The following is a 13,434-nucleotide window of genomic DNA, read 5'->3' as shown; positions in this document are numbered from 1 at the left end:
ATTTTGAAAAGAAAATTATTAGAAAAGCAAATCCAAATTTCTAATAAACACATGAAAAAGACCTATCCTTCCTAGTAATCAGGAAAGAGGTCATTAAAGTAATTTTGTTTTTGGTTTTTACATTACACTTATTTGATTGGTAAAATTAAAAGATATCATTGACTTTGGCAAGGATGTAGGAAAAGGAGTATTCTCAAACATAGTGCAAAATGGATTTTTTATGGTATTTAAAAAGTCACGTAGTGACTTCCATCATAATTTTAAGTGCACGCCCTTCTAACAATGCCATCCTTGGAAATCTAGTCCTAGAAATGAAAACACTAACACATAGCAACATGTGCAGTTGGGCATTGATGTCTTTGTACTGTTTGTAGTGGCCAAAAAAAAAAAGACAGATAAGGAAAGCAACTATTTTGTAATAAGAATGTGTTTGAATATTTTGTAGTCTGTTCATATCATGGAATATTGAGGTCATTACAGTGAATGATATAGATCAATAACAGCTGGCTTGGATTCAGAGTTAAGGGAGAAAAGCAAGAGGCAGAAAATTACAATATAAAATAATTACATTTTTATGAAACAAATAGAAAATGTATAACATCTGTATTTATATGCACATTTATATATTATATGTAGATATTACACATTATACTTAATCCTACAATTTATTTATAAGAATACAGAGAAACATATAAACTAAAGCATGCCAAGTTGTGAATCTTTTATACCTAAGGTGGATAAAGGATAGATGAGGCATATCTAAGGGTGAGAGAGAGAAAAGAGGTACTAGGCAAGAAATAGGAGATAAAGGTGAAGAGGAAGAGAAAAGAAATCAGGTGTATTATTATAGATGAAACTTTAAACAAATGCATAACTTGAAAACTATGAATTCAACAGTAAAAGGCTTGAAGCTAGAAACAGGCACTCAAGTAGAATTGGATCTAAAACTGTACAAGAACTTTTCCCTTAGCCACACTCCCTAAGAATTTTTTACCCAATACCTTAGAGAAGAACAACTGAAAACAGATGTGAAGAGAGCTTGTATATGATTTATTTTAAACGATTCTGCTGGACCTTGCTGTCAGCTTGGTACCACCCCACTACACTGATCTAAGGCTTCAAACTATGTTTGCCAGAATCCCTTTAACTATGAGGGAGTTTGAATTTATCAAAAAGAGGAATTTGTGTGAGAGTTGAAACAGAAAGAAGCGGAGCCATCTTTCTCAGCAGGCTGTGTGGATCAGACACAGCGGCTCCATCAGACAGCCACTGCGGGCTCCATCAGACAGCCACTGCGGGCTCCATCAGACAGCCACTGCGGGCTCCATCAGACAGCCACTGCGGCCTCCCTCACAGCTCCCTCCGTCAGCTCTTACTTCATGGTCATACGCATCTTTGCACTCTCCTCTGAGCTTGGGCTTCTGCACCTATAGACTAGTCTTCTGGCTGTGATCTTCACAGTTGACTCTGACCTTCATGTCAGCTCTCCTGACCTTCAGTGGTAACTTCTCTGACTCCCCCAATTCTTCCCTTAGTGGTGTAAGCCCCTAATTCTGTATTAAATTGTTTATACCCCAAATGCATAAAGTGACTACTTCTTTCCTGACAAAGCCTTGGATGATAGAGTTATGTATGAATAGTGTGGTAAAATATGGAGAGTTCTCATGAAAAAAAGAGAGTGAAGTTAAAATAGTAGTCATGAGAGAAGAACCAGCCGGTGGGGCAGTAAGGCCAAGGTGATGGGAGCAGCCATTGCAGAGTGAGGCAATAAGACTGTAGCGCATTGTCTGCAAAGAACTGAAAACCAGGGTCGGCCCGTGGCTTAACGGTTAAGTGCTCGCGCTCCGCTGCTGGCGGCCTGGGTTTGGATCCCGGGTGCGCACTGACACACTGCTTCTCCGGCCATGCTGAGGCTGCGTCCCACATACAGCAACTAGAAGGATGTGCAGCTATGACCTACAACTATCTACTGGGGCTTTGGGGGAAAAATAAATAAACAAAAAACAAAACAAAACAAAACAAAAGAAATCTTTAAAAAAAAAAAAAAGAATTGAAAACCAATTATAAAACCAGCTAAATTCTACTTCACTTTTTATTATTATCATGAGCCCCGTAATTCTAAACTGTGTCAGTGATAAAACAAAACAAAACTGTCTCCGTATAGGTTGGGCCTTTCCCAACTCTCTCCCTCTTAGTTCATCACTGGAATAAAATATAATGGATCACAGCATATATATGCAAATTATCCCAAAAGATATAGAGGCTTTTTGGCAATTAGAAGTTGACTATAAGTTGTTTAAGTGAATTATGATAGCTACATAAAACATGCATCAACTAGAAGTGGTTATTAAAGAAATGTCAGCTAGGGAACTTGGAAAAAGACTAGGCATAAAGATAAACAATATTTATGTTTGGAGGAATCCTAGTTATTGAACTGTTGTTATTTTGGTAACAAGGTCAAACTTAGTGAAGAATTAGATTCATAGAATTTTAGAAAATGAAGTTGTGTTTCATCTTTTTTTTTTTTTTTTGTGAAGAAGCTCAGCCCTGAGCTAACATCCATGATAATCCTCCTCTTTTTGCTGAGGAAGACTGGCTCTGAGCTAACATCTATTGCCAATCCTCCTCCTTTTTTTTCCCCAAAGGCCCAGTAGATAGTGGTATATCATAGTTGCACATCCTTCTAGTTGCTGTATGTGGGACGCAGCCTCAGCACAGCCGGAGAAGTGGTGCGTCGGTGCCCGCCTGGGATCCGAACCCGGGCCACCAGTAGCGGAGCACGCGCACTTAACCGCTAAGCCACGGGGCCGGCCCTTGTGTTTCATCTTGAATGACAAAACTATGCAGATTGTGAGAAGAACGATGAGGTTATCTTAACATAATGTCAATACGTATTCCATTCACCTTACTCTCCTTATCTTGTGCTCACCAAGAAACCTACTAATTATAATTTATCTACCCGAGTAAATTTTCCTTAATGTAGAAAAGTCACTGATCATGCAGACTTAGAATATTCTGGACTTGAGTAAGTAATTTCGCATTGTAAATATAAAAAAATTGCATTCTCCATTTTATTTTAGTTAGCAATAATCACTCACGTGGGCCTGATTATCCCTGGAAATTTTAAGAGCAAAGGTGTGGAAATTCAGCAATACAGCCTTACTGTTAGAAATGTTCCTGCTAGTTTTTGCAGAAAATACTATCCAAGCTAGAATCTGGGTTTGCCAACTACTAATTCTGTACACTGTCTGTTATATTAGGTTGCTATATATTATCCTGACATGTTCTGTGGGAAAAAGGTGATATTGTTAATTTACACCTTAAAATGCAGTTAAGCATTTGCCAAATAATGTGAAAAATGACCAGGTATGTATTTTGAGGGGAGAAAAAAACAGTACTTGATTAAATTTGTTCATTATTTTAGATTCTTTTAAATGAAAGGTCATATCTGGTTTATTTAGCGAATTTGGCAAAGTTTTTTGAGCCAAGCACTACACTAGCTTCTGGTTCCAATGAAGACGGGAACACGAGTGTAAGGAGGATAAAATGTTTTCGCATCTTTGATCACTTATGGATGCCGAGGACTTCTTTAGGCACACCAAGTTTTAGGATCTCAGTAGAGTCTGCCCTGCTCAAGGAAGGTTTTTCATCAGGCTCCCTTTGTCTAGTTTTTCAATTACATTATATTCTTTAATCTTAATGTGGTTACTCTCCTCTTTTTTTCGTCTCATTCTTGTTCTCTAACACATAATAAATCCTACCCTTAATGGGTAGGTATTCTGGACAACAACCCTAATGTCTATTTCACCACTGCTTATGAAATTTCCTATTTATTTTTCAGCTAGGATTCTATTTGTGGCAAAAAAAAAAAAAAAAAAAAAAAAAGAGACCATCCAAACCAGCTAGTAAAGTAGGGTTTGTCATAAGAGTCCAAAGGGATTCACAGAAAACCTCAGATGGGAACTACAGTGAGATGGGACATACTGGAAATGGAGCATAGACAGCCAATGGTCTCTTCCTCATGTTTCCTCTATTTCTCCAATCTCTATTCTCTAATGACTGGTTTCCTATCTCTGCCTTTAGGAGATAGCATGGGCTATGTGGCTATTAGATGAACTCATATGAAAACACCATTTTGTTTCTGTTCATTCATAATTTATTGTCTTATGATATGATTTGTCACTTAAGCATATGCAAATCTTAAGTAAATCATTTCAAGAACAGGTTGTATCACTTGTGAATTAAATATTTTTGAACACCATCTTTAAAGAGTATCAAAACACCATTTTTAATGTAAAAAAAAATGAAGTTTTGGCAATACCACAGAGTTCAACCAAATACAATGCCTAAGATCAAAATCCCTGCCTATGTGACCTTGAGCAACAAGTGCCTCGGTTTCCCCAGCTGGAAATGGGCTTAATAATAAAACCTAACTAATTTGGTTGCTTTGTAGATTACGTGAGTTAATATATTTAAAGTAGCTAGAATGGTTTCTGAAAACATTTAGGCACTATACAATGTTTGCTTTCATTATATCTATTACTATATTTCTCTTTTGCTCTCACAGTTCAGCTTGCACATGAATTTTGACTGGTCAAAACTTTGACTCCATTTTATGATATTCTTTCTCCTGTCTACCGCTACTGCACTCTGCCCACTCCCCCTCCGTTTCCTTCACTTTTCTCCTCACTTTTCCATTTTCAGCTTTACATAGTTTTCTTGAAGGCCTATGCATTTGGTGACCTTAGGTCATTGATCATCACTTGTGCCATTCACCAGTAAGGGTGGAGGTGAAATAAAAGTGGTAACATGAGTCTACAGTACTAAGCATGGTCACCAAATCGTAGGTTATGCAGGTGGGCAGTTTCTCTCAGTATGAAGCAAGGTAAAGAAGACAAAATTTGACTGTGTTCATAAAGGATGTGGATTAGTGGAATGCATGCCTTTCGTTTATAGAGTTTGCACAGTTTTTAAAATAAATAGGAGCACTTCTGCTTCTGGGAAGATGGAGTAGATATACTTTTTCCTATTCCTCCCACTAAGTACAGCTAAAATCCTTACATGTTACATATAAAGCAAACAGAAGGAGACTCTGAAAGGTGGAAAGAAAATGTAGACTGGCTAGGACCCAAGGAATGGCATGGTGGTGAGTTCCCTGGGTTTTCTTTCTGCCTCTTAATATATACAAGACTGGATGCTGGAGAAGAAGACGACCTGGAAATGTCAACAGATGTAGACAAAAAACAAAAAACAACAAAACTGTTCTTTCTAGCCAAAGGACCAAGACAGGGGCAGGCTAGTGAGACAGAAAACTTTTAGATAATAACCACTCTACTCCAATGACATACCACAGAAAACACTGCAGTAGCAACCCACCTCCAACAACAAAGGACAAATAGGGATTCTAGACATCTACTCTTGCTGGACTTTAACACAGGAGCCAAATCTCTCTGCTGGGATGGTGTCAGAGAAATCCAAGAGGAGAGCTGGGACGTATATCCCCACCAAATGGTAAGGAGCTTCCTCTTTCCTGCTGGTGCCTATAGAGACCCCATGAGAAGTCTGGAATTCCAAGTCCATTCTACAATAATGGGATATCCCTCTCCCTCTCCATCAGGATGGTGTCAGAGGGGGAGGCCTAGTCAGGACTTTCACCACCATTTAGTGGTGATAATGCCAAAACCCTAAGGAGCCTCCACTGAGACAACAGTAATGAAGCAAGTCTCCTCCTCCAGGATGGTATGAATGGAAGCCTAATGGATAGCCTGAACTCCCACCATTGCCCAGTATTAGAATCTTCTCCCCTGGGGCCGGCCCAGTGGTGCACCATATCCTGGGCGTGCACCGACGCACACTTGGCAAGCCATGTTGTGGCGGTGTTCCATATAAAGTGGAGGAAGATGGGCACGTATGTTAGCCCAGGGCCAGTCTTCCTCAAAAAAAACAAAAAAAAAGAGGAGGATTGGCAGATGTTAGCACAGGGCTGATCTTCCTTACAAAAAAAAAAAAGAATCCTCTCCCCACCCAAGTGTCAATGAAGGCCAACTGGTGAACCTGGACTTCCATCTCCACTTTGCAGTAACGATGTGGGTCTCTGCTTCTCTCATCTCATTGCCATCTTCTCTTCCATGGTCGAATATCCCTCTGCCTTTCTCTCATAAGAACATATGTGATTGCATTTAGGGCCTATCCGGATAATCCAAGATAATCTCTCCATCTCAAGATCCTTAAATTAATCACATCTGGAAAACCTTTTTTTTTTTTGTCACAGAAAGTAATATTCATAGGTCCCAGGGTTAGGATGTACATATCTTTTGGGGCCATTATTTAGTCTACCACATATACCAACTCAGAGATGACACAGATTTTAGAATTTTCTGGCAAAAATTTTAGAGCAACAATCATAAAAATGCTTCAATGAAAAATAAACACATTTGAAACAAATGAAAAAATAGGAAGTCTCAGCCAAAGAAATAGAAAATCTCTGAAAAGAAATAGAAGAGATAAGAAACAAATAGAAATTTTAAAACTGAAAAATACAATAACTGAAATTAAAAAATACTCAATGTGTGAGATCAACAGCAAATGAAGAAGACAGAAAAAAGAATCAGTGAACTTGAAGATAGAATGATAGAAATTATTCTGAACAGAGAGTAAATGGACTAAAAAAAAAAAAAGAACAGTCTCAGGAACATGTGAGACTCTAAAAAAATCTAAAATTCATGATAGCAGAGTTCCAGAAGGAAAGGATCAAAAGGATGTAGCTGAAAAAATATGTGAAGACTTCCCAAATTTGGCAAAAATCATAGATCTACAGATTCAAGAAGCTGAGCTTAAGCCAAACAGCATAAACCCAAAGAAGTCCACCTCAAGATACTTTATAGTCAAACTTCTGAAAACTAAAGAAAAAGGAAAATCTGAAAAGCGGCCAGAGAGAAGATCACCTTACTATAGGTAAAAAGTAATTCATGTGAAAAAATGAAGGCCAGAAGGAAGCTGCACAATGGTTTTCATGGGTTTTTTTGTTGTTTGTTTTTGCTTTTACTTTTATTTGCATTTATTTCATGCTGCCTTTATTCCCAGATCATAAGTCTTTGTTTCTTCAGGAATATCTTTTTCTTCTGTGCAATCTCTCCTCTGGTATAGGAACAGTTGTTCTTTTTCAGTAAGGATCATCTCAATGTGGCAGGGAGAGCTTGTGTATGGAGTAATCCTACCATAAGTTCTATAAGTATGGAGGCACATCCTGGGGGCTTTGTTCACCTGAAACTGCTCAATGACCAGAGAATCTACATCCAAACTCTTAAGTACAGCATTACTCTGGGCATTTTTAAGCATGTGCAGCAAAAATTCAGCACTTTTTTTGAGCTACCTAATCCAGTCCCACTGTTTGGCCTGGGCATACCTGCCAACTCGGCCATTGTAAGGACAGAATGGCAGACATTGGTTCTATAAAGTGACATCTTTCAGATACTTGATGGCTTTTCATATACACCTTGCATTGATGGCCTGGGCAGTTTTACAAGTGTTCTTAAAGTGAATGTGAAGACTTGAATCTCCTGATTTGCATGATTTTGTGGAGTTATCTAGGTCAAGTGATTAGCAAACCATTTTCAGGATCACCTCAGGTCACTTATGGGCAGAGAGTGCAATATTTTTCAAGTGCTGGAAAGAAAAAAAGAATTGTCAAGCCCGAATTCAATATCCAGGGAAAGCATCCTTCGGAAAGGAAGGGGAAATAAAGACGTTATCGGATGAAGGAAAACTAAGAGAATTTGTTACTAACAGACTTATCCCAAAAGAACTCGAACAGGAGTCCTCTAAACAGAAAGCAAATCACAGCAGGAGGAATCGTGGGATATCAGAAAAGAAGAAAGAGCATGGAAGGAGCAAAATATGGTTAGTATCATAAAATTTCTTTTCCTGTGAGTTTTCTAAATTGTGTTTGATGGTTTAAGCAAAATTATAACACTGTCTAATGTGGTTTTAATGTATATAGAAAGAATATTTAGCACAATTTTTTAATAAAGGGGCAAGAGAAAAGGGATGTAAATGGGGGTAAGGTTTCTATGCGTACTCAAACTGGTAAAATTGGACAACAGTAGTCTTTGATAAATTATATATTGTGGTAAGTAGGATAATGGTCTCCAAAGATATTTATGTCCTAATCCCCATAACCTGTGACTATGTTAGGTTATATGGCAAAGGAATAGAGGTAGTCGATAGAATTGATTGATAATCAACTCACCTTAAAGTAGGGAGATTATCTTGGACAATCACAAGGGCCTTTAGAAGTAGAAGAGGGAGGCAGAGGGAAGGTCAGATTGATGTGCTATGAGAACTCCACCTGCTGTTAGTGAAGGAATGCAAGTGGGCTTTAGACAGATTCTACTCTAGCGGCTCCAGAGGACAACCCAGACCTGCAAACCCCTTAATTTTAGCGGCGTGTGACCCACATCAGACTTCTGACTTACAAAACGGTAAGATAATAAATTTGTGTTGTTTTAAGCCACTGAATTTGCGGCAATTTGTTACTCATAAATAGAAGACTAATACCCCTGCCAATCTACATTTCTATATTCAGTAAAAATACATTTCAAGAACAATCAAATACATTATCAAAAACAAATAAAAACACATCAGAAATAATGGAGGACAGAAAACAAAGATGAGACATCTCTAACATAAAGAAAAACGAAACACTATAATTCAGGTTTGTATATCCAGTAAAAATATACTACAAAATAAAGATGAAGCAAACATATTTACAGATAATGAAAGTTGAGAAAATTTGTGCTCGGGACTTACACTACAAAAAAATGCTAATGGAAGATATTTGGGCTAAAACAAATGCTATGAGATCTATAGGAAGGAATGAAGAACACGAGAAGTCATGTTCATGTGGGTAAATATATAAAACTGTTTGTTTCTTCTCTTAATTTCTTTAAAAGGCAACTGACTATTTAAACAAAAAATAATGACATTGTATTGTTGAGTTTCTTACATATATAGATGTAAAATATTTTAAAACAATAGCACAAGAAAAAGAGAGTAAGGAAATGGAATTTTACTGTTGTAAATTTCTTAGATTTTATGTAAAGTACTAAAATATTGATTAAGTAGACTGTGATAAGTTATTTTGGACAGTATTATGGACATTAAACTATGATATGCTAACAGATATTATGGACATTTAAATATTATATTATGAATAATAATGTCAATATATTTGACAACTTGTGTGAAATGGAAAAATACTTTAAAAAGCACTATTTAAAACTTTAAACAGATGAAATAGAAAATCTAAATAATCTGATACTGAATTAATAATAAAAAATTTTCCCCAGATGGTTAATAAATTCTGTTAAACATTTAATGACAAAATAATACCAAAATTGCTCAGTTCTTTCATAAAACAAAGAGTGAATATTTCCTAGCACATTTTATTAGGCTCTCACAACCCTAATATCAAAACCCTGATACCATAACTCTGATATAAAAAAACTGATGACAAAAAAACATAAAAAAAATTACAGACACATAAGGGCCAAAATCTTCAACAAAAAGTTAGTAAATTGATTCCAGCAACATATAGAAAGGAAAATATATCATGTTCAAGTGGAATCTATGTCAGATATCTAAGGTTAACTAATCACTAGAAAACATTCAGTGCAGTTGAACATATTCACAGAATAAAGGGAAAAGAATTTTGGATGCCCCAATAGAGGCAGAAAAAGCAATACTCAACATCAATTCATGATATACATTTCAGCACAATGGGAATAGAAAGGAATTTCCTCAACCTGATAAAGCACATATGCAAAATTCACGTCATGTTAAATGGTGAAATATCAAACACTTTCCCCTCAGTCTCAGGAAAAAGACAAAAATGTTTGTTCTTATCACTTATAATCAATATTTTTCTGGAGTTCCTAGTAATAAGCCGGAATAACAAGACAAGAAAAAGAAAAGAATGGCATATAGATTTAAAATGTCATTACTTACAGATGACATGATTGTATATGTAAAAAGTCCTAAGGAATTTATAAAAGATTCTGAAACTAATAGGATCAAAGAACAAAGTTGGAGGACATATACATATACTCTCTGAATTAAAAACAAAGCTGGAATAGCCAAGCCAGGGTGTTCAGTGTAAGAAAACAGAACCATGGGACAGGATAGTGTAGAAATAGACCCTCACATACATGGTCAATTGATTTTTGACAATGGCTAAATTGAAAGTCAACGGAGAAAGAAATTATTTTCAACAAGTAGTACTGGGTCAATGGGAAAAATATATGGGGGATAAAATGAAACTCAAATGTACCTCACACTACACACAAAAGTTCATTCAACATGGATCATCATTAATCAGGAAAAATAAATCTAGAAAGAATCTAGAAGAAAATATAAACTGATATCTTTGTGAATCAGGTAAGCAAAGATTTCTTAGCAAGGACACAATAAAGCACTAGCCATAACAGAAAAGATCAATTACAAATTGTACTTTATAAAAAACAAATACTTCTGCTCACCAAAAGTCACTGTTAGGGGGCCAGCCCCATGGCATAGTGGTTAAGTGCGCACACTCCACTGCTGGTGGCCCAGGTTTGGATCCCGGGTGCACACAGATGCACTGCTTGTCAGGCCATGCTGTGGCGGAGTCCCATATAAAGTGGAGGAAGATAGGCACAGATGTTAGCCCAGGGCCAGTCTTCCTCAGCAAAAAAAGAGGAGGATTGGCATGGATGTTAGCTCAGGGCTGATCTTCTTCACAAAAAAATAAATAAATAAAAGAAAAGAAAAGGAAAAAAGAAAAAAAAAACTTAAAAAAAAAGTACACCTACAAAAGTCATTGTTACAAAAATGAAAAGGTAACAATCTGGGTGAAAATATTCCTGGTGTATATATCTGACTCAGAGCTCAAATCTAGAATATTTAAAGAATTCCATCCAGTAAAAAGGGGCAAACTTCTTCATCAGTCACTTCACAGAAAAAAAATCACCTAAGAATCACAAAAGCATCTGAAAGATTATTCAATATCATTAGTCATCAGAGAAACAAAAATTACAACTACAGTGAGATATTACTCCATGGTAATGGCTAAAATTCCAAAAGCTTTACAACATCAATTATTGGCAAGACTAGGAAACAACTAGAACTCTAGTACAAGTTGATGAGAATGTAAAATTGTACAACCACTTTAGAAAATTATTTGGCAGATTCTCATAGTGTTAAATATGAATCTATTCTGTGAATCAGCAATTCCACACTTAAGTATTAATCCAAGAGCAATGAAAACGTATGTCCACGGATAGTCTTTTATAAGAAGTTTTTTTAGCAGCTTTATTCATCATAGCCTCAAGCTGGAAACAATTCAAATGTCTATCAATATGAAAATGGGCTAAAATAAAACAAAATTGTGGTATATTTATACAATGGAATACTACACATCAATTAAAAAAAGAAAAGAACAAACTACTGATTCATGCAACAACTTGCATTAATTTCAAAAACATTATGTAGTTTATGTGGAGGGAATAAAGACAAAAGCCACAAAATACATGCTGTTTGATTCAGTTTCTTTTAAGTTCAGAACAAGTAAAACCGACCTCTGGTGATAAACATCAGATCAATGGTTTGTATGGGAGGTGTGACTGGCAGGAGCCAGGAGCTTTCTGGGTGGTGGAAATGTTTTAGATCTTGACTGTGATGTTGATTTCACTAGCATATATCTTTATAGCTTAATCAAAGCTCATTGAATGTTATACTTAAAATTTGTGCTTTGCACTGTATGAAAAATTTGCCTTGATGAGAAGATACTGAAAATGGTATTGTATAACATAGCACAAGTTTAGTTTTACATATTTTTTAGAAATTGGAAAAATCTTAGAAATTGTTAATTCTGCTCCTCAATCTCCCAATCAAATATGCTCACACATATAAACACACATACCATACACACACACACACACACACACATTTTACAGATTCAGATTGGACACATAGAGAAATTAAGGGACTTGAGCCAACTCGTTGAGCTAGTGGTAGAATTAGGATGATTCAGGCTTTCTGACTCCTGCCTGTTCTATCACACCAGGTTTCCTCTCTATAATACTAAATACAACACATAAAGCACTCCACATGTTCCTCACACATTGCAAATTGTAAAACAAAACAAAGCAAAAAACTATTAATGAGTGCATATCATCCTCTGGATTATATAACTATTTCACGCTTGATTATGTGTTTTTTTAAAAAATCTAAAACAAGAGTTTTTATCGTGGGTTCCATGGATCTGTAAGTAGGTTATGAATGGACTTTGGGAGACCTCTCTTGAAATTGTATGCAAAATTTTGTATTCACACACTACGTTCATTTTTCTGATCACTCCTCCAGCTTCTCATGGATCCTGTGACAGCCCCTTCCCACTCAAAAACCACTAAAAATTAAGGCTCATTTTCCATGTAAAAAAGGAAATATGAATGAAACTTTAGGTAACCATGAAGTGATAATACCACCCCAAGCAAGACTCCAGAAGAAGAAACTACAAAAGAAAATATTGGTATAACGGACTACATAATGCTTTAAAAAGCTACATATTCAGAAAAACTTGAAGAAAAAAGTAAAACATAAACTAAACATAGCAATCAATGAATTGATAATTCTTAGAACAAATTCTGAGAACAGTGCCTGTTACAAGGAAGAATGATATTTATCATTATTATATCTATGTAACATAAAAATTATGATTTCAAAAATTGTTAATGACATGGAAAATTTTTATCATATATTGTGTTAAAAAATAACTCTAGAATAAAAAAAAACATTTGAAGGAACTATACCACAATACTAATAAATCATAGAGTTGTAAAATTACTAATTATTTTGTTTTCATTTTTATCGTTTCTGTATTTGCTCTCTATCACAGAAATCGGCTTATAAATCAGGAAAAGTAACAAACACCCAAACAGAAAAAATAAACAAAGGATATGAACATACATTCGAAGAGAAAGAAATGCAAGTTAGAAAACATAAGAAAATATCTTCAAACTCTCCAGTATCAAAATGATGGCAATTTAAACCACAGTGAAATACTGATTTTCAATATCTACATGGAGCATGTGTCTTTAATTGTACATTAAAAAGAATGTTTTATGACATAATGTTAAAGATACAAAAATGGTTGCCACCTGAAACCATTTTTGATTAAAGTAAATTAAATGCCTCCTTCCACCCTAATCACTTTTATCTGAAGACTAGTAATTTTGTGAAATCACAGGGTATTGTTTTGCTCTGGTGCTAATTTAGTTTAATGAAAATGAAAAGGAATGGTAGTGTCCACTCTTCCATCTTACCACATACCATATATACATATTTTTTCTTCTACAGCTATTTTGAGAAATAAGCATTGAGGTGTCGAGGCACAATAGT

General features: G+C 35.8%; 1 protein-coding gene across 1 annotated transcript in view; it reads left to right on the top strand.

Annotated features, from left to right (window-relative positions):
• Positions 1 to 12,707, top strand: part of LOC147916840 (uncharacterized) — a 181,599-nt gene extending 168,892 nt beyond the window's left edge. The window contains exon 4 of the mRNA XM_087432147.1: positions 12,400 to 12,707. Coding sequence (XP_087288273.1) covers positions 12,400 to 12,418 — 19 coding nt within the window. The 3' untranslated portion in view covers positions 12,419 to 12,707. The remainder of the gene's footprint in view (positions 1 to 12,399) is intronic.
• Positions 12,708 to 13,434: the final 727 nt, after the last annotated feature.

This window comes from Ceratotherium simum, chromosome 6 (genome assembly GCF_057802395.1).
Source record: "Ceratotherium simum simum isolate JZ-2026a chromosome 6, ASM5780239v1, whole genome shotgun sequence".
NCBI lineage: Eukaryota > Metazoa > Chordata > Mammalia > Perissodactyla > Rhinocerotidae > Ceratotherium > Ceratotherium simum.
Note: the sequence above shows the minus strand (reverse complement) of the source record. Positions and strands in the feature narration are given on the sequence as shown.